Source organism: Stigmatopora nigra, chromosome 21 (genome assembly GCF_051989575.1).
Source record: "Stigmatopora nigra isolate UIUO_SnigA chromosome 21, RoL_Snig_1.1, whole genome shotgun sequence".
NCBI classification, from domain to species: Eukaryota; Metazoa; Chordata; class Actinopteri; order Syngnathiformes; family Syngnathidae; genus Stigmatopora; species Stigmatopora nigra.
The window spans coordinates 2,957,406-2,982,849 of record NC_135528.1 but is presented as its reverse complement, the minus strand read 5'-3'; the positions used below and the strand labels follow the sequence as shown (position 1 = coordinate 2,982,849).

Here is a 25,444-nt window from a genome sequence, read left to right as displayed (position 1 = left end):
GTAAGTGAAAACGACTAAGCCAATTACAGTTTTGTGCAAACAATATTGTATTTTAGCAAATACAATGGTTATATTTCCTTCCTTAGGGTTCGCGTGTCTCTGCATTCACTGCCCGAGCGTCAAATGTCAACACAATTCACGGAAATGACCCTCATCATTAAATGCTGATGTTTAATTTCATCGTTTGTGAGTCAGTGCAGCGTATGGAATGTCTTTTACGACACTTGTCCTCTTGTGAAAACTTCTGTGATTCACTCAAATCAGCGCATGAGTCAGCTTTCTTGTCTTTTGAGGGAGAGATGGGCAGACAGGGTGGGCCTGGGGGCCTCACCCTAGGCTTCTTACTCACAATCCCACCTTTGTGCAATTATTATCAGGACAGAATACATGAGATGCTACGTAGCTAACGAGAAGGTCAACAAAAGAGATACCTATCCTGAAGGGAGAAGTTATTTTATATCTGAATTTTTAAAGTGCAAAATGAAGGGATTTGATTGTTTGCACTTGACAAAAATGCACTTTATGCTCATATATATGTATATATGTGTATATGTATATGTATATGTATATGTATATATATATATATGTATATGTGTATATGTATATATATATATATGTATGTGTATATGTATGTATATGTATATATATGTATGTGTATATGTATATATATGTGTATATGTATATGTGTATATATATATATATATGTGTGTATATGTATGTGTATATATATATATATATGTATGTATACGTATGTGTATACGTATGTGTATATATATATATATATGTATGTATACGTATGTGTATATGTATATATATATGTATATATATATATATATATATATATATATATATATGTATATATATATATATATATATATATATATATATATATATATATATATATATATATATATATATATATATATATATATATATATATATATATATATATATATATATATATATATATATATATATATATATATATATATATATATATATATATATATATATATATATATATATATATATATATATATATATATATATATATATATATATATATATATATATATATATATATATATATATATATATATATATATATATATATATATATATATATATATATATATATATATATATATATATATATATATATATATATATATATATATATATATATATATATATATATATATATATATATATATATATATATATATATATATATATATATATATATATATATATATATATATATATATATATATATATATATATATATATATAAATATATAAATATATATATATATATATATATATATATATATATATATATATATATATATATATATATATATATATATATATATATATATATATATATATATATATATATATATATATATATATATATATATATATATATATATATATATATATATATATATATATATATATATATATATATATATATATATATATATATATATATATATATATATATATATATATATATATATATATATATATATATATATATATATATATATATATATATATATATATATATGTATGTGTATATGTATATATATATGTATGTGTATATGTATATATGTATATATGTGTAAATATATGTATATATGTATGTGTATATGTATATGTGTATATATGTGTAAATATATGTATATATGTATGTGTATATGTATATGTGTATATATATATGTATGTATACGTATATGTGTATATGTATATATATATGTATGTGTATATATGTATATATGTGTATATGTATATATGTGTATATGTATATATGTGAATATGTATATATATGTGAATATGTACCTTCCATTAATGACAAAAGAAAATGTGGCCAAATTGTGGCGTAGAGGTTAAGTCACTTCACTCCCATGTGGGAAACCTGGGTTCAAATCCCGGTTGGGACACATTTTCACTTAGTTGTTTCTGTGTACTTCTTGTCAAGACACTCAAATGATTACTACATAAAGTGTGGTCACTTGGTGGTGCAGAGGTTAGTGCACTGGACTCCCGCCTGGGAGACATGGGTTCAAGTCCCGGTTCGGACACATTTTCACTTAGTTGTTTCTGTGTACTTCTTGTCAAGACACACATGATTACTAAGGAAAGTGTAGTCACTTGGTGGCGCAGAGGTTAGTGCACTGGACTCCCATCTGGGAGACCTGGGTTCGATTCCCGCTGCCGTCGTTTGGCTGAAAATAACTGGAAAGAAGAAATGGTCAATGGAATAAGAAGAAGGGGAAAAAAAAAAAAAACTTTTTAATTTATATTAAACACTTAGTCATACTTTTCAGCAAAAGGTTATATTCCGAACTGCCTTCGGCAGTTCGGAAGACAGTTGAAGGACCTGTCTGTGCACAAGGCGTTCTCGGGTCGGCCTTCGGCCGACCCTCGACCGCTTGCTTGGTCAGTGAACCGCCGACACCGGGAAGCGAACTCACGTTCTCTCCGTGCAAAGTCGAGTGTGCAACCCACTACACCAACTCGTGCCCCACTTATACAAGGGTGTTGAAACGTTTTATCCAAGGAAATGGGGTTAAACACTTAGTCATTTTTTGGACAAAATGCTTCATCCACCATTGAAGACTTATTAAGTTAAACACTTAGGCATTTTAACTTATTATTTTAACTGAATATTTGGAAAATCTTTGCCAGCACTGGGAATTGAACCCAGGACCACACTGGTGGCAGACTGATGACTTAGCCACTGGGCCACCAACCTGTAAGAGAAAGCAGTAGTACTTATAGTTTTATCCAAGGAAATGGGGTGAAACACTTAGTCATTTTTTGGACAAAATGCTTCATCCACCACTGAATACTTATTCAGTTAGACATTTTAACTTATTCTTTTAACTGAATAATATTTGGAAAATCTTTGCAGGCACTGGGATTTGAATCCAGGACCTCAGAGGTGGCAGACTGATGACTTATCCATTGGGCCACCACCCAGTGAGAGAAAGCAGTAGTACTTATACTTAGTACTTGTCCTTTTACCTGAATAATATTGGGAAAATCTTTGCAGGCACTGGGATTTGAACCCAGGACCTCAGAGGTGGCAGACTGATGACTTATCCATTGGGCCACCACCCTGTGAGAGAAATCAGTAGTACTTGTACTTAGTACTTGTTCTTTTACTTAAATAATATTGGGAAAATCTTTGCAGGCACTAGGACTTGAACCCAAGACCAAAGAGTTGGAAAAGTGATGACTGATCCACTGGGCCACCACTCTACAGGGTTACGCAGTAGTATTTGTTGTTTTGTCTCTTTCCACTCCCAGATCATACTTAGTACTTTATGGTACCTTCAAGTGTGAAAAGTTAGGCAAAGCAGGATTTGAACCCAGGTCCACAAAGGTGGGAGGCCAATGACTTATTTACTGGATCAAAGGTTCCCAAAAGTATGCAGTAGTATTTATTGTTTTGTCTGTTACAACTATGTATATGTATGTATGTATGATCCATTATATTTTTATACATTAAGTACATTTATTTACATTACCTAAGAATGCCAAGAATATAAAAAAACAATTATGCTATTGATATTTACCGCAGGCGGCCCGTTGTGTGAGTGATTAGATACTTGGCAACTTATACGTATTTTCCCGTATTTTATACCTATTTTGATCATTTCAAATGATGTACGTCGTATAACAACTTTTATAGGGAATTCTTTGTAAGTACACATTCCCTTTTCATATTAATATAGCGTTTCAGAAAGCCGTCCACTTTTTCTAGACTTTGACCCTACATGAGTAAATGTGTTGTGTTGCATTTGTGCGGGTTTTTTTTAAACACTTAATAAGGGGAATTGCAATCATTAATAGTAATTGGTCGAGATTGACAGCTATGTGGTTAGCACGTCAGCCTCACAGTGCTGGTGCAGAGGGTTCGATCCCACGTCGGTCCTCACTGTGTGGAGTTGACATGTTCTCCCTGGGCTTGTGTGGGTATTCTCCGGGTACTCCAGTCTACTCCCACATACACATAACATGCAGGATAGACTAAATTGCTCTTCGGTATGATTGTGAATGGTTGTCCGTCCCCTTAAGCCGTCCAATTGACTGGCCACCATTTTGGGGGTTTCCCCGCCTGGTGTGTATAGTTAGCAGGGATAAGATCCAGCACCCCCCTGCGACTCTTAATATAAGTGTTTCAGAAAATGAATGCTATTCCCTTCCGCCAGACGGTGATGTTTCTCTCATGACACTTTTTCTAAAAAGTCATTTTTACAATTTGACCTTTTATGTGAGACAGTTGGAAAAGAAGTTTTACTGCTGCTCCTGTATTTAATTTAGCTAAATACATTTAAAACAAGTATACACTCCATAGTTATCGTTAAGCTTTGGGGATGTTAGGGAAGAGAGATAAAGGAAAAAGTGCAGGCTTAAGACGACAGTGGGGGGGCAAAGAGGGGAAGGGGGCGTGGTTATGACTGCTGCCTGCCTGTATATAGAGGCTCAACACTCAAGTGCAGCTCAACACATCCTCTCAGACACACATAAAAGACTGAGGACCAGAATTTTCTCCAGACTTTTACTTTCGGATTACAATAAAAGTTGGATTCCCACAATAAGGTAAAGTGAACACTATACGGTTTTGCTGATTAACTTCTGTTTTCATTGTTTAGCGATGATTATTCAGACTTGGAGATGATTTTAGATGTTGAAAAGCTTGGATTTTAATGTTTTTTAGGTTTCTTGTTTGACTTAATGCTCAATTTAAGATAGATTATGGACTTCAAGAAGGGCAAGAAATAGGATCAGACTAAGGTTATATAAAAACAGGCTTTTTTTCTTATTAGAAATAGTTCCAATAATTACATAAATTGTCCAATTTTAAAAGCAAATTAAATGAATCAGACTTTAAGTACAGGTAGCACATTTAAAATTCTTGTTCATCTACGTATGTACTTCAGATTTTTTTGCCAAAATAGGTGTCTTTTGCTTTTATGCCCCCTAATAAGAGGTTACTGAGTTCACTTGTGTGAATAATCTTTGCACCTGACACCACAACCTGGACTTAACTGTATATATTTTTCACGCCCACATCTTAGTTATGTATTTACCTTGATACAGAGCATTGAGTTTAAATTCATCAATGTACACTAAAACAAGCGTATCTGACTTATCACATATACAGTAACTCAAAGTCCATCTATTTGGGTCAAAGGCAACATATTCATATGTATATGGGCTATAAAAGCTAACTACTCTTGCTACTAAAACTCCGTACTGAAGATTTTTTTCTTTTAATAGGAGCGACCCTACTTTGCATTTTTTTTTTTTTATCGTTGCGGCCATGTCTGGTCCACATTAACCACCATAATCGAGGGATTACTGTACATTACCAACAAAAATTGACATGCAAAAATATTTTAACAGACATTTTTACTCTGAATAAAATGTGAAAATGGTAAAAACCACGAACATTCAGTTTAAAAATGTATCATTTAGTAGTCAATATACCGTTTAATGGAAGTTACATGCAATTTAATCACTTGTTAATTGAATTAAAATTATATATAACTCCATTTAAATAATACGAAATGATGTGAATATTAACAGTAGCTATATATAAATAGGAATAGTCCACAATATGATAGTGTAACATCAAATATATATATATATATTTTTAATACACTATGATAGTTTTTGTTTCCCCCATTGGGACTTGAACGCCTCAACGGGTGTTTTATTGCGCTGCAACAAAACATTTGTGCAAAGAAAGAGTAACCCTGCCCATCCCATAATACCATATGTTTGTGCGTATGTGCCCTCCAACAAAAGGTGCAGTCATGCAGAAAAAAGCACAGCAAAGATCTTTTCCGGAGGTTCACTACGCTTATGGAAGGGGCTCCTATTGTGTCATGTGATCTGATTGGATAATTAACTATTCTATTTATGGAAAGAGTAGGCCAAATTTTATGTACAATGTCACATTTTTGGGTGGGTGGAAAGGCCAAAGGGGGCTTTTTCCACATGGGAACTAACTGTACACGGGAAATGATGCATTGTTCATTTAGTGGGGATTTAGATGTAGTAAATACAAGCGTTTAAAATTATATCAGGTTTATAGGGTCGATATATGGGCTGGTTAAGTAATGAATTAATTGAAATCAATCAAAATGATAAATATCAATCAGCATTTTCAACTTTTTGTTCCATAGGCTGTGCTGTTCATTTGAATGGTTTTCATTCAACTATTAGACATTTTTCAGCAACTAAATTTTTTTACTTTTTGATTGATTTGGGTGTAATGTAACATATTGTTTTAAATAAGTAAGCTATATAGCAGCAGTAAAATACAAATGTAGCAATTCATGTATAGACATGTTCCATTGATGGACGATACATGCTCTAATGTTTGTAATGTTATAATATTTTTCTGCAATTATTTCAATGGTTACAACAACTACCCTTTGTTCACCCCAATGTTTTTTTCCGCATTGCTTAGCATTTTTTTATCATTAGCATGAAGCTAAACACATTTATAAGAATTGCTCACTGTTTGCCAAACATAAAATTAAAAAAAAAACATTTACCGTATTTTCCGCACTATAATGCAAAACCAAAAGACTAAAATATTTGTATGAAAAATTCAGTGTGCCTTATAACCTGATGTGCCTTATGTATGGACCAATATTGGTTAATTATTATATGAAATTGTATTTAGCAAAACTTCATCTATTCGACATGTAACACAATCCATCTATTATGTATTCCAGCTCCATCTAGTGATATGTATCACCAACCACTAGTACTACTACTACAGTTCCAACTACTGGATGTAAAACACAATCCCCTACTACTAATACTACCACCACCACTACTTCTACTACTACTGCGTCTTAAAAACGAAACAAATTTTAAGATATGAGCTATTCATTGAAGGTGCGCCTTATATTGCGGAAAATACGGGATTAAATTTCCTAACAAGACATAGCATATGAAATTTTTTTTTTTTTTTAAAACTCAGAAGTTGTTTACTGTATTTAACATGGTATCACATGTACAAATTCCATAAAGAATACAAAGATGGAATTTGAACACAACACAAAAGATGCTAAATAAGGACATTTATGAGTCAGAAAAAATGCAGCAAATGCTTCCTTCCCTGGGAAATTGCCTTTCATGACCTCCCCTATTATGCATCGCTTTCCATTTAGAGAGCGGTCTTTCTTTTCCATCACCTCCCTGCTAAACGGAGCGTTCATTTTGCTGCTGTTTATCTTGGCAACGCCATTTAATTCTATCCTTGTTACCCCCTCACAGACTCATCATGAAGGGCTTACTTTTGGCCGCACTGCTCCTAGTGGCAGTACAAGGAAGCATGGAGAGAAACCAGTGGCGGAGGTCCAAAAGGGAACTTGCTGGCCCTCTCCACACGAGCGGTATTCGCGACCCGCTGGGTTCGTACTGCGAACGACGAGGCGGTTGCTGCCCTGGCAGGGATGACCTATGCACCGTGCCCTACTTGGACACCATCTGCTACTGCGACCTATTCTGTAACCGCACCGTGTCGGACTGCTGCCCTGACTTCTGGGGGCACTGTCTGGGTGTTGAGCCCCCATTTATTGGTATGCATGTATGAATGAACCCATTCTGCGTTTTTGTGGTATTTTCGCAACTTTTTGGGGGGTTTGAAGTTCAAAAGTTGACCTAAATTAGGTGCCATCTCAGTTAATACACATTTGGACAATACTAAAGTTGTAAGTTAATTCAAATTCAATAGGTCAAATATATGCTGATGCGTGAATTGAAGATATTATGCTTATTTTAATGATATATTAGTTGAAATAGAGTATGTATAACAAATCTGGATAATTTAACACAAAACTGTAAACAAATCCATCTAAACTATTATGATATATGTTGTTATTCATATTAAATTGAATCTTTTCACTTTTAAATTACATTACAGTTATGAAATCTAGATTTTTTATGTTACTCTAAGTGAATTAACAGTCCTATTTTTTCCACAAATTGGCATATTCAGTATTAATCAAACCATAAAACCATCTGTTTTTATTTTATTTTCTCCTATTATCATTTACATTGTTCACTTCAATTAATTAATTAGAATCTTTTCACTATTAAACTACATTGAGTTATGAAATCTAGATTTTTTTTATGTTACTCTAAGTTAATTAACAGTCCACTATTTTTTCCACAAATTGGCATATTCAGTATCAAACCATAAAACCATCTGTCTTTATTGTATTTTCTCCTATTGTCATTTATATTGTTCTCTCAAATTAATTAATTTAAGTGTGTTTATTATATATATAATACATATTTCCTATTTTTTTCTCATTAATTATTATTTCACTGTCTTTTATACTTACCTTAATTACAACTATCAATTAGTCCCACATTTATATTCAATATATTATTAGTTTTTACGTTAAATTTATCATATTTCAAATTAATTCATATCTTTATTTCAAGTTCAAAATACTTTGCACTTATTCATTGAAATATTTTTTCCTTTTAATTTCTTAAAACTAATGAAATAATGACATCAATTCCTGGAAAGTAAATATGATCAAAATCTCTAAAAAAAAGCATTTTCAACCATTTTCCATATACTTGACTGATTTTAAATTTATTTCATGTCTTAATCTATTGCTTTTTGCACATGAGCTTCCTACTCAAACTCATTCCTTTCCCTGGGTTTCTTTGTTTTACTTTTTGTTGATGTTGACCTTCCTCAGAGCTTTCTCAGAGCTTTCTTTTTTAAAGGTGAGATGTAAAAATGTACCCAATACCACAAAAGTCCACCTGTAAACAGAGGGCTTCTTATGGAGTCATGACGGAAAGGTGGGAGGTCGGGATAAAGAATGTTGACTATGTAGGGGGGCTTGGGAAGGGGTGGGGAGTGCAGACAGTCCACAAGGACTCCAGGACAAGAGGCCTAAAATATGCTTCCTTTACTTTGATACCATCCTAGTCAATCATTTTCTAACACTTGGAAAATTCCTGGTGGTAACTGTCAAATATGCAACTAATGACATAAGCGCCTGCCTTCAAGTAACCTCACTGGAATTTTCTAGTTTCAAACCGGTCACAAACTCAGAGGTGGGGGGGCTATGCTCCAAAATCCATCTGCACCTGACGAGGAAACCTGTGCGTGTCATAAATTCTTTACCATTCCAAGAATTCCACACGGGAAGCTGGCTTGTTTTGGGGCTGCACAATAAACGGACATCATGGAACTCAAATCTCAAACATAAACAGCAACATTCCCGGCCAAAGAATAAAAGAACAAATATTCCCACAAGAAATGATCAGATAACTCTACTTATGAACGAACTCTACTTATGAACCAACTCTACTTATGAACCAACTCTACTTATGAACCAACTCTACTTATGAACCAACTCTACTTATGAACCAACTCTACTTATGAACCAACTCTACTTATGAACCAACTCTACTTATGAACCAACTCTACTTATGAACCGACTCTACTTATGAACCAACTCTCCTTATGAACCAACTCTACTTATGAACCAACTCTACTTATGAACAAACTCTACTTATGAACAAACTCTACTTATGAACAAACTCTACTTATGAACCAACTCTACTTATGAACAAACTACTTATGAACCAACTCTACTTATGAACCAACTCTACTTATGAACAAACTCTACTTATGAACCAACTCTACTTATGAACAAATTCAACATACAAAATACTATTGGGGTTACGAGCTGCCGCAATGGGAAAATTTCATCTCAAGATAGGAAATAAATGTAAAAATAAGAAAAATAAACTAACATCCCCCAAAATGTAAATGCAGTCCCACTATTCCTTGTTTTATTTTGAAATTGGCATCATATATTAATTAATTTCATAAGTAGAGGTACCACTGTAATTAGTTTCAAAATTCTCCACATTGCTACAGATCTTCATTCTTTTTATACCTGGATTTTTCAAATAAATCAAATTGCTCACCTTACACCCTCCCCTAACCCACACGGCGGCCACGGCGTCTAAAGTCCACCTGAAGTGTGCTTACCTCGGTTCTGCCATCATGGAGACTGAGCTTACTTGCATCCAATCGGAGGCCAGCGAGGTGTTGGGAGAAAGTCAATGGGAAAGAAACTCTACAACAACAAATTCAAAATAAAATATCACATTTTTGTTTGTATTTTGTAACTTGGATTGTTTTTTGTATCTTGGAACAAAAGATTTCCCATCAAAGCTTTTTGTAACCTGAATATTTTGTATGTACGTATAAGGATTTGTAAAATCTTCACTATACTACAGCTCTTCATGCCTCTGGTCTCCTTTTGGGTCGGGTAGACTTTGACCCTGAGTCAACAAGGTCTCGAGAAGCACAAGACCAGCACATTCTTGTGCTAGATTACTTAGAGCTCATACCTCCTTAACCCTCTTCCCCGCTTTAAAACGTAACACTATTGTGATTGAAAACTGTTTTTGTGTCTTAAGATACATTCTTTAGATTTCATTTTGAAATTTTGCTTCTCTTTTTTAGGCTCCTGCGAAAGAAACGGGATCAAGTTCCGCTCGGGGCAAACATACAAAGATAACTGCAACTTGTGGTATGTTAAAAACATCTCCGATTCTTTATTTTGGCTGGGCCTTATTTAACTTATTTCAACATGAGGACTATTTTATCTGTTCAAAAACTCCCAGCTGTTTGCCGTCGGAAGCTGCGCCTTTACCGTAATTCGCCCTCGACTTTTACGCTTATCAAGGTGTCTTGGGAAATTCCGATAGGGAACCTCTGGAGAAGTAAGAATAGAAGTTGATGGATAACAGCAGCCGGGCTAACGGATACATCGGTGATGCTCAATATAACTAAAAGAACGTCACTGCAATTTTCTATTTGCTTTGTCAAACAACAAAAGATGCTTTGTCCGTATTAACGATCGAAAATCAACTCGGATTTGTTCTCCCAGTCATTTCCCAAACGTGGATCCTCCCGTCCGGGCTGGAATCAAGGATTGAGGCTTCCGCTCCTCCCGCCTCATTAAGAACTGTTGAACCCACGCACGTCGTTTATCAGTGCTTTCCTGCTTTGAAAGCAGTTAGGATTCCGCTCTGTGAACATCACAGAGCAACAAAAATGTCTAGATCAAGAAAAAAATCACTATATATTCTGTCCTATTTAATTTAATTCCCTAGAGAAACAATTAAGTCTGTGGGGCAGTTACAATTTTGCCCCACGAACTCTGCCTGGCAACAAATTTTAATCTTAAAATATCAATTCTGAAGTTCAATAACTAATTGTAGACCACACTTACACTTGCAAGCTGTTTCAGAATATTGGATAAGTTATTCAAACTCTTAAAAAGAAACTATAGATTTCCATTTAAACTGCATAGTGCACAGGTGTCAAAGTAGCGGCTCAGGGGCCAAATCTGGCCCGCCGCATCATTTTGTGTGGCCTAATAAAGTGGACCAATTTATCTTCACTAGGGTTGTGAGGGGTGCTGAACCCAATCCCAGCTGACTTTGGGCAAGAGGCAGGGGGACACCCTGAATTGGTGGCCAGCCAATCACAGGGCACAAGGAAACAAACAACCATTCACGCTCACACTAATACCGAGGGGCAATTTAGAATTTCCAATCAGCCTACCATGCATGTCTTTGGAATTAGGGAGGAAACCAGAGTACATGGAGAAAACCCACACAAGCCTAGTGAAAACATGCAAACTCCACACAGGTGGACCGACCTGGATTTGAACCCAGGTCTACCACTCATCCGCCCATTGAAATGTCCTTTTGTTTTTTATTTGGTTGGTTTATAGCACATGCGGCACCACAGGACGCTGGGAATGTGAACAGCACGCCTGTCTGATGGACAACAGCATGATCCAGGCTGTCAACAGAGGGAATTATGGGTAAGACAGACATACATGTCATCAGTCAAACACTGATGACAATTTGACCATTCAGATGTTTTCAATGCCATACTTACATAGTGCCAATAGCATTCTATACTATGACATTATTATGAATGATGATTGGCTATGTAAATGTTTGGGAAAGTTGCGTTATAGTCCTTTTGAAATCCTTCTCACCAGGTGGAGGGCTGCAAACTACAGCGAGTTGTATGGTATGACTTTGGACGAAGGCATCCGCTACCGACTGGGCACACAAAGACCATCCAAATCCATCATGAACATGAATGAGATGCAGGTAAGCCAGACTGGAGAGTTTGTCCATCCTGTTAGAACACGTAATTCTGTCCTGGTAATACGGCCCAGAGAGCAAAATGTTCTCTGTGCTAATTCTGATTGTAGCTTGGTATGATGTGGCCAGAGGCTCGGCCCATTGTATGCACTCTGCCCCGATGTGTTACATAAGACCTGAAGCAAAACAGTTAGGGGATGATCTCCTACTTTGCTCCGACGCCCCCCTTTTTACCTCGCCCCGACATTCCATGCTTACTTCTTTGGCTTTCAAATCATTGTTACACCTCCCACTCGTACTTTTATCAGTCTCGGCGTGTTGCTGCCTGTTCCTGGGTCTTGATGAAAGGCCATTTGTGAAAGACCATTGAACTCAATAGAACATGCACTCATGCAGACTTTTAGGTGGCATCATGTCTGCAGTTTTGTTTATGAGTAAAACAATTGCATAAAAATAGGATGAAAATATCTTCATTAATTAATTTAGGGCGGCCTGGCGGATGAGTGATTAGCGCATCGGCCTCACAGTGGGGGATCTGGGTTCAAATCCAGGTCGTCCACCTGTGTGGAGTTTGTATGTTCTCTCTGGGCCCTGTGTGGGTTTTCTCTGGGTACTCCGGTTTCCTCCCACATTCTAAACACTTGCACGGGAGGCTGATTGGACACTCTAAATTGTAAATGGATGTTTGTCTCCTCGTGCCCTCTGATTGGTTGGCCACCAATTTAGGGTTTCTCTTGCCTTTGGTCAGCTGGGTTATGCTCCAGCACCCCTCGTGACCCTAATGAAGATAAAGCAATGCAGAAAATGAGTGATTAGATAATTTAGAGTCAAATAATTGGAGAAAAAATACAAAAAAAGAACACAAGGGTAGATTACAGCATTTCGATATACTTTTATGTGTAATAATGCTTTATCTTTTAGGGATCAGGTTCAAGATAGTTATAGTCAATTTATTAAGAAGATTCCCCTTAAATTTGTCTCAGATCAACATGGGCTCTGAAGGTGACGTCTTGCCCACCCGTTTCAACTCAGGGGAAAAGTGGCCTGGCAAGATCCATGAACCTCTGGACCAGGGCAACTGTGCCGCCTCCTGGGCTTTCTCAACTGCTGGTGAGCTTACAAGTTTAATAAATGTATTGTATGAAGCTTTGAAAGGTTTTTCCTTATGATTTTTTTTCTTTTTTTTTTTTTAGCCGTGGCATCAGATCGAATCTCCATCCAATCTATGGGTCATATGACTCCTCAGCTCTCTCCCCAGAATCTTATTTCCTGTGATACCAAAAATCAAGGCGGATGCGCTGGGGGGCGTGTTGACGGTGCCTGGTGGTATCTACGCCGCCGAGGGTAAATACTGCAAACCTAATATTCACTAATCAATTGGACTGATACTTTTCTAGGCCTGTTTCCATTGAAATCCATTATGTCCACTAGTAACAGATTTTAAGGAGAGCTACATTGAATGAAAAAAAAGCTAAAAAAATAAATAAATAGAAAGGGTCTTACACACTATAATTTGATTGTTTATATAACTACATTTTGTTTTTAAATCCATAAGAAAAAAATTGAAATTCGACCAGAAGTAACAAAAATCCTATCTAACCAATGAGCTCCTCTGGCTTTTCTTTTGTTACTTCCTGGCCATTTGAATTTGCATGTTGATTAAATATTAGTAGAGAGATACATACATACATATACATACATACAAACACATACATATATACACACACATACAAACACATACATACACACACACATACATACATAGATACATACACATACATACACAAATACATATACATACAAACATACATATACATACATAAACATACATATACATACAAACATACATATACATACAAACATACATATACATACAAACATACATATACATACAAACATACATATACATACATACACATACATACACACACATACATACATACATACATACATACATATGCATACATACATATACATACATACATATACATATATACACATGCCATACATGCATATACATATATACACATACATACACATACATACACATACATACACATACATACACACATACATATACATACATATGCATATATATAAATATACATATACATACATACATATACATACATACATATACTTACATACATATACTTACATACATATACATACACATACATACATACACGCATGCATATATATATATATATATATATATATATATATATATATATATATATATATATATATATACATACATACATATGCATCTATATAAATATACATAAATACATATGCATATATATAAATATACATATACATACATACACAGATGAATGGGGTTTAGATTTAACATTAAAACTTAGGATTTAGTTTTAAAATTTCGACTAAGGATTTAGTATTTATATTTTTGGCTTCAGATTTAACAGATTTAGGTTTAGTTTAGATGTCACAATAAAATTCACAATATGTATTTAGGATTTATATTTAGGATTTTTATTTAATACTTAAATTTAGATTTAGAAATTATTTAGAAATAAATATGTTGCCTAATAGTGTTGTAAATGTTCCCAAAAAAATTGACTAAATTTTTCACACCATACTTGAAACAATATGATGCAAAATTTGAGAAAATGTTGCCATCTTTTTCCCAGGGTGGTGACAGAAAACTGCTACCCTTACAACCCCCCACAGCAGACATCAGAGTTAGTCCGCTGTATGATGCAGAGCCGGTCTGTTGGCCGTGGAAAGCGACAAGCTACACAGCGCTGCCCCAACGCACACAACTACCACCACAACGATATCTACCAGTCTACTCCGCCCTACAGGCTCTCCTCTAACGTAAGCGCACTGCCGCGTCAAATCCATCATCTGCCCATTCATGTGCAGAAGGACTTTTTAACTTCCTTATTTGGGCTTGGCATAACCTTATATCGGCTTACATTGACCTCCTGTTTTCAAACTACAACTGATGCCTCATTAAGTCATCCGATCCTGCTTGTGAAGTCAATAAATCAAGCATTAACGACCTCGGAATGAAGGATCAATCTTGTTATCCGACATTTAGCGCACTCGAGGGATGTAACGATTGCTATTTATGTTTTCTCTTGTAGGAAAAAGAGATTATGAAGGAGATTATGGATAACGGCCCTGTGCAAGGTAAAGCGATGTATTTACATTTATTTCATTTTGTGTCCATTAGAAGACAATAATTCTCAATAGCACTATCAACAATGTATGAATAATGGCCACTACAATAAGAAATGAGTAGAATTGCTTATTTTAAGGTCTTACTGGTACTTGTTGTACTTATTATTTACCAAATAGCTCATTGTTGAAGTTGGGTTTAGATTAAATTAGGTTAGATTAACTATAATTCATCCTGTATTCGGGAAATTCAGTTTGTAATTTCAGTTTTTTTTTTAATCAAAAAGAGTTACTCAAATTTTTCTTAATAACTATTTCCACTGAATTTTGTCAGAAAATAACATTTACACTCAATTTTCAGATGACATATTTGCACAGGGCTCGTGCTGATAGGCCAAAAAGGCCAAGTTTTGTGACATTTGTCCATTTTTCTGGATTTCTTATCCTTACAAAGATTGTAAGGGGTGCTGGAGCGTGTCCACGAGAGTTGTTCTAAAGCTATTTTCAACAAAGATTCAGAAATAAAAGATGCCTTGGATCAATAATGGTTGGGAAACATCAGGGGACAGAGTTAAAAAAAAGAAAAATGACTCCAAACTACGTTATTTGAGCGCATGATGTCATTGTGTTTGAGCTCCCATTGGTGGTTTTTAGTTGTCCAGCTTTGACCTCAGTCAACTTCCGTAACTGTGCCCGCCTCACAGTCTGGTGCCCATCTGGACCGCTGTCAAGTTCCCCTTGAATAGGCAAGGCACATGTGTGTGCGTGTCGGTGTGTTGTGGCTCTTGTCTGATTGTTCGTGAACTCCAGGAAGAAATGTTGGCTTCATGACAAGTTTCCTTTGAATTCCAAATACAAAAGGCATACGCACTGCGTGTGCACATTTAATTATCTATTGTCTATGTGCCATTTTCAGGATTTGTGGTGGCCCTTGTGTGTTGTACTATTCACAAAAGAGGGAATTTCTTGAGATATTATTGGCTTTGGTGGAATAGGAATGTCACACTTGTTTATTAGGTGTACAAAATAATTGTACAGCCTGGAATGAAAGGACTCATGGGAAAACAAGGCATTTGTCGCATGTTTTCGGGCTTAATACTATATCACGTCTATTTGTGTGTACATTTGGTTGTTTTTCGCAACGTGATTGTTTGGAAATTTCTCGAAAAGATCAGCAATGGAAATCACACCCCGTTAAAGGCATGCAGGTCACATACAAACACACTCAGTGTCCCTCTACATAAAGATTGTACAGTGGTGCCTCGATATATGAGTGCCCTGACATGCGGGCAATTTGAGATAAAAGTAAAATTTTGAGCAAATATTTATCTTGAGATTCGAGACAAATTTTGATATATGAGCAGACATCGGACGCGAGATGCTGCTCATAAGAACATCATGGACACTGTCTCTCTCCTCACAATGGAATGTCTCTCTGGTCACAACTCCCTAGTGTAATGTCTCTACGAGCACTGGGCGGAGCGCTACATTTTTTTCAGTGTTTTTTTCCGTTAGACAGTGCAAATGGTGGATCAAATGCTAATATGAGAGGAGTATAAACTACTTCTCGTTGGCAAGTATGTGCATCATTTTTGGAATATTTTGAAGGGAATACAAAAGCAAACAACCCTCGATAGGTTACTTCTGAAAGCAAGGGTGGAGGCGGGGCAAATAGAGCCAACCAGGGAGAAGAAAGGTATCAAAATTTAAAACAAAATTAGAATTAAGTTTAGTGTAAGGTTAGATTAAACTCATTTTTTAGTATGTCTGCATCGTAATCCAAGTTGATTTAAATTTGTTTATGTTATGTTACGAGTGGGTTGCCGTGCAAAACTTCCAACCCCCCACCCCTCTCCCTGTCTAATTTTAGTACTATAGAACCACTAGTTATTTGTTACTTTGTTAATAGAGGGCAAATTAGAACAAATAAAAATGTTTTTCCAATCCAATATCCTGTTTTTGCTGTTTTTTTCAGTGGGTTGGAACAATTCAATTAGTTTTTGTTCATTTCTATGGGAAACGTTCATTTGAGTTACGAGAAACTCGTCATACGAGCTCAGTCCCGGAACGCATTAATATCCTATCTCGAGGTCCCACTATATATTTAAAATAAATATATAAATATTAGCTATGAACAACCATATTTCATGCTTATGATACCAGATATTTGTAACACATTTAATCCAAATTTAGTATCTGAAACGGTTGCATACATCGTAGTTATTATGTGATACTTTTCAGCAATGACAAAGTTTACTTGACTATATCATAATAAATGCTTTGTTGTTGCTTGCAGCCATCATGGAGGTCCATGAGGACTTTTTTGTGTACAAGAGTGGCATCTACAAGCACACAGATGTCAGCTTCACCAAACCGCCTCACTACCGCAACCATGCCACGCACTCAGTTAGAATCACGGGGTACGTACAATAAACGCAACTCATGCACAATTGCCATTAGATGTCACTACCTCTATCCGGCCCCACTATACAATCCCTCCATTATCTCGTAAGTCTGCAGACCACAAATATGCAGACGTCTGACACACCTGGCCTACCTGACTCACGTCTCTGTCATCACTCGGCGGCCGGGTTGTCTGCCACCACCTTGTGATGCCGTTTTTTTTTTTTTGAACTGAAACTAAGACACAACACACCAGATAACTTTGAGCCTATCTCTAAACAATCAACTGCTTTGGGGATTGTGTATTACGGAATGTGTGGGACTAAGGGTGCAAGAAGTTTAGACTTGTAACAATGACATAACTGTTATTTTCACGTGTAAAATATTTCGCTCAGCTATCTATTTTTTTAACAGTTAATGTCATAATGTCTTCTGAATCAGAACATTACGGGGGTTCTTAAAAAAAAACACCAAAAAAAGCTCATATTATCATATTAGGTTATTATTATCTATTTATGGAAAACTAATTCCTGAAATTCTACACTTTCCTGCATTTTTTTTCCAAATCAGTCCATCTTAACCAATCAAAAAACATTTTTTAAAAGCCAAAAGTGCAAATAAACCCCACAATTTTCCACTATTTTTTTAGCGAAAAAAAAGTCCCAAAAACTAGAACACTGAAGTCTGAAGATAGAATAAGAATACCCAAAAACAAAAGTCAAATAACAGAATTCGGCAAGAACCATCTCTTTGGGATTATCTCTTAAAAATCTTCCTCTACCACGTGTAAAAAAAATGTTCAACTACATCAATGTTGAACATATGGAAATGTATTTTACAGGTGCTATGCTACTATAAAACATCTCAGCCTATCAGAAAGCAGAAGGAAGTCATAAAAAAAAGAAAATGTCAACATGTTATTTCACTTTGCAAATTAAGAAAATGAATGACTACCTCCCTAGAAGAATCCTTTAGGAATGCAACTAAAAATTCAAACCCCATTGAGAGTCATGTTAGTTGGAATTTTTAACCATTTACCTTCTCCTAACTCTACTTTAATAATGCATTGAGCAGCCGTAAAGCAAAAAAACTAAGGCCGTTTTAGCCAATTTGTCTATAGACAAAAAAGCAAATACCCAAACCTAACAAGTAATCACTTTTTTACTGTATTTAACACATGTCGGTTATTTGATTACAAAAACAGTCCGATTCTACAACAGTTACAACTACATTTGCAAATAATTTTCCACAACTAAAAGCAATCTTTTCAACAACTACATTCTTAACACTACAATTATTTTACCTATATTTAAAACAACTTGCATGAGATTGAACTCCATGTTTTTCATGTGTTTTTTTGGGGTGGGGGGTGTATTATTATCCCACATAGACATGATAAACATCTTGAGATCCCATCACGATTATTATGTTTACTCTAAAAGATGGAAATGCATGCATAGAAAGTCAAGGTGATCACTCCCAGCAAACATCTGGCGTGAATTTAGCGGATCCGGCAAACGACGGAAACGGGTCGTTTTGGGGGACCAAAGTCCCCCAACCCGTGGGCGTCCAACTGTTTTGATAGCGGTATGTGTCCCTTTAAGCCGGTAGCCTGGGAAAGTTTGCGAAACGGGCATTGAGGACCACTCTGGTGGAAAGGGCATTGTCTGGGGTGCTGATTTGGAGTGTACCGTACAGAAAAACGAGGATCAATCCACCCGCATAAAAGGTCAGGGTTAGGTCGAGGGGTATGGAGGGTTTTCTGAAGCGAGCTGATTAGAGGTCAGATTATAACTTAGTGGTACAATCTGTTTTGGTCCTATTATTACTATTATTAGTCCTATTGTTAAACTGATGAAATTACAACTTGAAATTTAAGGTAAATTCATTGGCCTTCTCGTTACTGTCTGTTAAAACTGGAATTGTTCTCAAAGAAGCTAATCACATGAATGTTGGATTCAACAACATTGCATTTTGATAGCAAACTGTCTTGTTAATTTTCAGTTTAAGATATTCCACTAAATTACATGACATTTAAATAATGGTGTTGTACTGTACTTTTCGGACTACAAAGCGCACCTGACTATAAGTCGCACTACCCAAAAATGCACAATGATAGGAAAGAAATATATAAATTGTACTGGACTATTAAGTTATACAACATTCATGTAATTTCCACACAACTTATCCTCAATTACACATTAAACATGTATCTGAAAATAGGAAACAATATTCAAAATAAGCATCCGTGAATATAACGTTAACATTTTTTTTGATCACTATAACCTAAAATAACACATTAAAACAAGCTGTTGATGGTCAGAGTGAAAAAATAAGCTACGAAACTATGAAAAAATTGCAGTTTATATTCCGGGAAATACACAACTTCACAGCATTGAATTTGGACTGAAAGTTTTTGACTACCAGTTGCACACTACTTTATGATTATTGTTTTTAAGAAATTCAGTTCATCCTAAATTTCCCATTATTTAAAGCTATATGTGCGTGATACCAAAATACATGAGTGATGCTAAGTCAAAATGTGAATACATTTTTAGGATTCCCTGTTAACAGAACTTCCTCTTCCCACAGTTCATGCCCAGCTATTTGTAGATCTGGTCAACAATCGTCAATTAAGATGTTTTTAAGTCCTGACTGACATTCGCCAATGTCCAAATCTGTTCGTTTCCCAGCATTTCTTAGACTACTTTTTTTTTAAAGATAAAAAATCTTTTGCTAGCAGGGGTCTCTCAGAAGGGAAAGCAGAGTGTTCCGGATTGCGAAAAAACAGGATGGGAATTGGCCGAGGGGGGTGTTTTTGTACAATTGGGCAGTAGCGACACATGAGATTTATTATGGACTCTTGCCAAAATGTTTCGAGCACAAAACGTTGGCAATGAAGATGGACAGTGAAGGAAAGGTTGTTGTTTTTTTTTTTCAAAATAAAATGGAACTTTTCTCATGTATTTTTGGGATCACGCCAGCATTTGACATCCTTACAACCTTCCCTCTACTTCCTGTTATAAATCAGGATAGGAAAAAAAGGGCTATCCTATGTTTTTTTTTAAACATCGGATTGATGTCGGAATGTTTGCTATAAATACGTATGTATTTTTACAGGATGTTGTTGCCTACGACTTCCTTTACAGCTGAATAATACTTGAATTTTTGAAATTCCTTTACTTCACTTGGCATGTAGTATTTCTTTTTGCTCTATTTTTGGTAGAAACCTTGCTTTTAAGGTCTTATTTTGTACTTTACAAAACTCTGACTAGGAAATTGACCAAATCCACACTAATGGGAAACTCACTTATGATATTATACTTGTAATTCGGGATTTGTTTCTATAAATGTCATGTGTTCTAACAATTTTAATTTAGTTAACCTTCTTATTCTTCTTCAGATGGGGTGAACAGCGGGAATACGACGGCACTCTTAAAAAGTACTGGGTAAGACGAACATTTTCTGTTAACTAAATCAGTATTTCCCAACCTTTTTGAGGCGTAGCACACTTTTTGCATGGTTATACAGAGGTACCTCTAGATACAAGCTTAATGCGTTCCAGGACTGAGCTCGTATGTCGATTTTTCTTGTAACTCAAACGAACGTTTCTCCGAGAAATGAACTTAAAACAAATTCCTTCCAACCCTCTGAAAAAACTCCCAGAACAGGATATTGGATTGGAAAAACCTTTGTATTTGTTCTAATTCTCCATCTATGTATTAACAAAGTAACAAATAACTAGTGGTTTAGTAGTGCTGAAATGTGTCTAATAGTACTAAAATTAGACAGATTTCGCAGAGGGGAGCAAGAGAGAGAATTTTTGCACGGCAACGCGCTCGTAACATAACATGAACATATTTAAATAAACTTGGATTACGATGCAGACACTCAAACATAAATTTAATCTAACCTTACACTAAATTTAATTCTAATTTTGTTTTAAATTTTGATACCTTTCCTCTCCGGGTTGGCTCTATTTGCCCCGCCTCCACCCTGATTTTCAGATGCAACTTAACGAGGGTTGTTTGCTTTTGTATTCCCTTTAACATATCCCCAAAATGTTGCACACAAATGTGCTCACAATAGGATTACGCATGACCACTTGCCATCGAGAAGTTGTATATACGCCATTCGCACTGACTAACGGGGAAAAAAACACCGAAATAATGCAACGCTCCGCCCAGTGCTCGTAAAGACATTACAGGAGGCAGTTGCGACCAGAGACATTACATGAGGGAGTTGCGAGGAGAGAGACAGTGCCCATGATGTTCTTATGAGCAGCCTCTGGCATCTACTGTTACTACATACTACCCAAAATTTGTCTCTCGTATCTCAAGATAAATATTTGCTCTAAATTTTACTCGTATCTCAAATTGCTCGTATGTTGGGGCCCTCGTCTGTGGAGGTACCACTGTATTCCAGTTATTTTTCTCTCTGAATATTACATTGAATTACTTCATGGCTCACCCCTGAACTAAACGACGTGTGAAATTATTCTAAACATGATAATTTCTTCATTTTCCTGAAAGATTGCTGCCAATTCATGGGGCAAGAACTGGGGTGAGGACGGCTACTTCCGCATTGCACGTGGCGAAAACGAATGCGAAATTGAGACTTTCGTGATTGGCGTGTGGGGTCGAGTCACAATGGAGGACATGCACCACCACCATCGCCGCCGTCGCCGTCAACACGCTTAAAGACCACTCAGGAATCACACCAGCGCCATCAAAGCTCCGACCGACGCCCCCATTGTGCTACCCGCGCCTACTGGTGTTAAACCACTCCTAAGCTTTTTTTTGTTGGGCGTCTAGAGAGGCGCACGCCCAGCCCCTCAGGTACTGTTCTAAAGAGCACATTTCCCAGAATTCTTCATTTTCAGACCAAGGGAAATGTGTGTGAAATTATGAAAGAATGCCCACTTTAGTTGTTCTTTTTTTATAACCACTAAGAGACTTTGCAGGAACCGTTTTAGGAAATCTGAGTGGCTGAAATACCCAAAAACAAGTGACAAAGTCCTTCCTTGGAATGATCCCCAACGTCAGGCTATTGACTTTTAAAAGCTGCAGGTGGTAGAATATCGCAGTTTTGACCCCAAACATCCCCCTTAAGACTAAATCACACATGTTGCGTGGGCCAAATGTCTTAAAGAATAATGCAAAGATTATAGTTTTTATGATTGTGATAATTATTTTAAATTTGTGCAAAGTAGTATTAACGCTTCATGGTCCTACGTTTATGTTGGTGTGTTATTCTGAAATGTAATTTACTACTCATGTACAGTCATACCTTGAGATGCGAGCTTGATGCGTTCCGAAACCAAGGTCGTATGTCGATTTACTCGGATCTCAAATCAACGTTTTCCATAGAAATGAACCAAATACAAATTATTTGATTCCCACTGTGAAAAAAAAAACACCAAAAACAGGATATTACAATGGACAGACATTTTTTATGTGGTTGTAATTCACCATCTGCTAACAGAGTAACAAATAACTAGTGGTTATGATTTTTAATATGAATATGAAAAATTATTCAGTACAACGCATCGAGAGAGACTTGACGGATGCACTCGTAACATAAAATTAACTTTAAATGTAACCTAAATGAACTTAGATTAAAAAAAGTTTTTATCTTACATAACACTAAATTTAAACGTTCTTATGCAGTAACCAAGGCAAAGAGGTTCATGTATTCCAACAAAAAACACGGAAAAAAATGCAATGCTCCGCCCAGTGCTCGAATAGATCTTTCCACGGGCGAGATGCGGCGAAAAAGATACTGTGCTTAAATCATAAGCAGCCTCTAGCGTGTCATATGCTTGTATCTCAAATTATGTCTTGTATCTCAAGGCAAATATTTGTTCGGAATTTTACTCGTAGCTCAAATTCCTCGTATGTTGGGGCACTCGTATGTCAAGGTATTATTGTACTGTATATAATGACTAGATATAGTGATCATACAAACACAACACTCATGTGACTTATTTTTATACTTTGCATGGATGCTTCTACAAAAAAAATGAAAATTCACAAACTGCAGTAAACAAATAGCTACAAGGGTTTAAGGGCTTAATAATTTTCTTTCATTTCATCTGCTCGCCAAGTAGTGATTCAACATGAAATATACGACTCGAGAAGTACTCTAAGAAACTATTTAACCTGCAAAATAGTGCACCCATTTGTAGCTATCCGTGTTTAACCAGCATTAAGCATCTGCCAAAAATCTAACCTACATGAAGCTAAAATTCTAAAATCAATATTTTGACAGTTGTGAATTCATTTGTCCCTTTTCCTTTCTTACTCAACTATTTCGCTTGCTATTCATTCATTCATTTTCTGCTCACAGGAACCACGAGGGTGCTGGAGCCTATCCCAGCCAACCACAGGCAGTAGGCAGTAGTCGGCACCCAATCACAGGGCAACATGAGACAGACAACCATTCATGCACATTCATACCAAAGGGAAATTTAGAATTTCCAACCAGCCTGACATGGATGTTTTAAGGATTTGGCAGGAAACCAAAGTACCCACAGAAAACCCATGCAGGCCCAGAGAGAACATCCAAACTCCACAGGAACCCACTGGGAATTGAACCTCGATCTGAGAACCATGAGTGGCCTGCTTGACAAACAGTGATCCTATTTTTAGCTCTTATTTCTAGAGACATAACACAACCAACAAGGGACATAATTTATAGCTTTTGTATGTATTTCAATACTAATTTAATTTAATTTATTCCCTAAGCAATTATATGGCAAGCCAAATAAATAGTGACCCTAACTTGACAACTGCAACTATTTTACTAAACAAATAGTGATCACTTTTATCTCAGGCTACTTTAAACCCGGTTAACCAATTAGTGAGCATGTCATTTCCTCCAAAAAGCTACTATTTCATCTGCCAAATTGTGAAACCACTTCTTTAGAAAAAAAATTCACTTAGCAAATAGTAATCCCACTGAACTTTACCTACCAGATAATGAGCCTACTAACCTTAAATTTCCTAAAGCATCTGTTTTCCTTGCCAAAAAGTGCACCCACTTTTCATGAGAGAAATTCCAAGCTATTTTAATTACTACTGAAATTCTACAGCATCTTTAAGCTATGGATTGCAGGGATTTCCAGCTCTCACTTAAAAGTGATGTACGTTGTTATTACCGCTGGCCTTCAATTACATGCTACTTCAAACGCCATAATCCTGCCTCATGATCTTTCACGCCATCGCTTCTTCCTGCAGACTTCAAAGACAAATACACTCGATTAGACAAGCAATGTGCCCCCGTCTACAATGTTTTTGTCCCGACTACATGGTTATCGAGCGACGTGTTTGTCTCAAAGTCAACCAAAGAATAGCCACATCCATTCCACATTGTTGTGTGTGTGTGTGTGCGTGAACACCACGGGCACGTGTGTGTCATTTATTTATGAGAAGTAAATTATGCTACACTGTACATTATTACTCTGGTCTGTGCAATGTTACATTATCTGCCGTACGGTGCATGCAACATGTTATCCTAGTGTCCACTCGTACCGCACAATAAAGTCTTTCCACCTTCTTTACGTCTGCATAAGACTTTTTTTTCCCAAATGTCCTTCTCAGTTTATCTATAAACTCCACGTGGATTGAATTTGTCATAAAATAAACATACATTTCTAGAAAAAAAGAGATATTTACATTTTGGA

At 36.0% G+C, this 25,444-nt stretch overlaps 1 protein-coding gene across 1 annotated transcript; it reads left to right on the top strand.

The window, feature by feature from the left end:
* Positions 1-4,481: 4,481 nt before the first annotated feature.
* Positions 4,482-23,820, top strand: tinagl1 (tubulointerstitial nephritis antigen-like 1). The gene is made up of 12 exons (XM_077743525.1): positions 4,482-4,617; positions 7,315-7,619; positions 10,547-10,613; positions 11,826-11,918; positions 12,102-12,216; positions 13,194-13,320; positions 13,404-13,554; positions 14,865-15,051; positions 15,324-15,369; positions 17,654-17,777; positions 21,164-21,209; positions 22,293-23,820. Exons 2-12 carry the CDS (start codon positions 7,322-7,324, stop codon positions 22,458-22,460), a joined length of 1,422 nt encoding a protein of 473 aa, XP_077599651.1. The 5' UTR covers positions 4,482-4,617; positions 7,315-7,321; the 3' UTR covers positions 22,461-23,820.
* Positions 23,821-25,444: the final 1,624 nt, after the last annotated feature.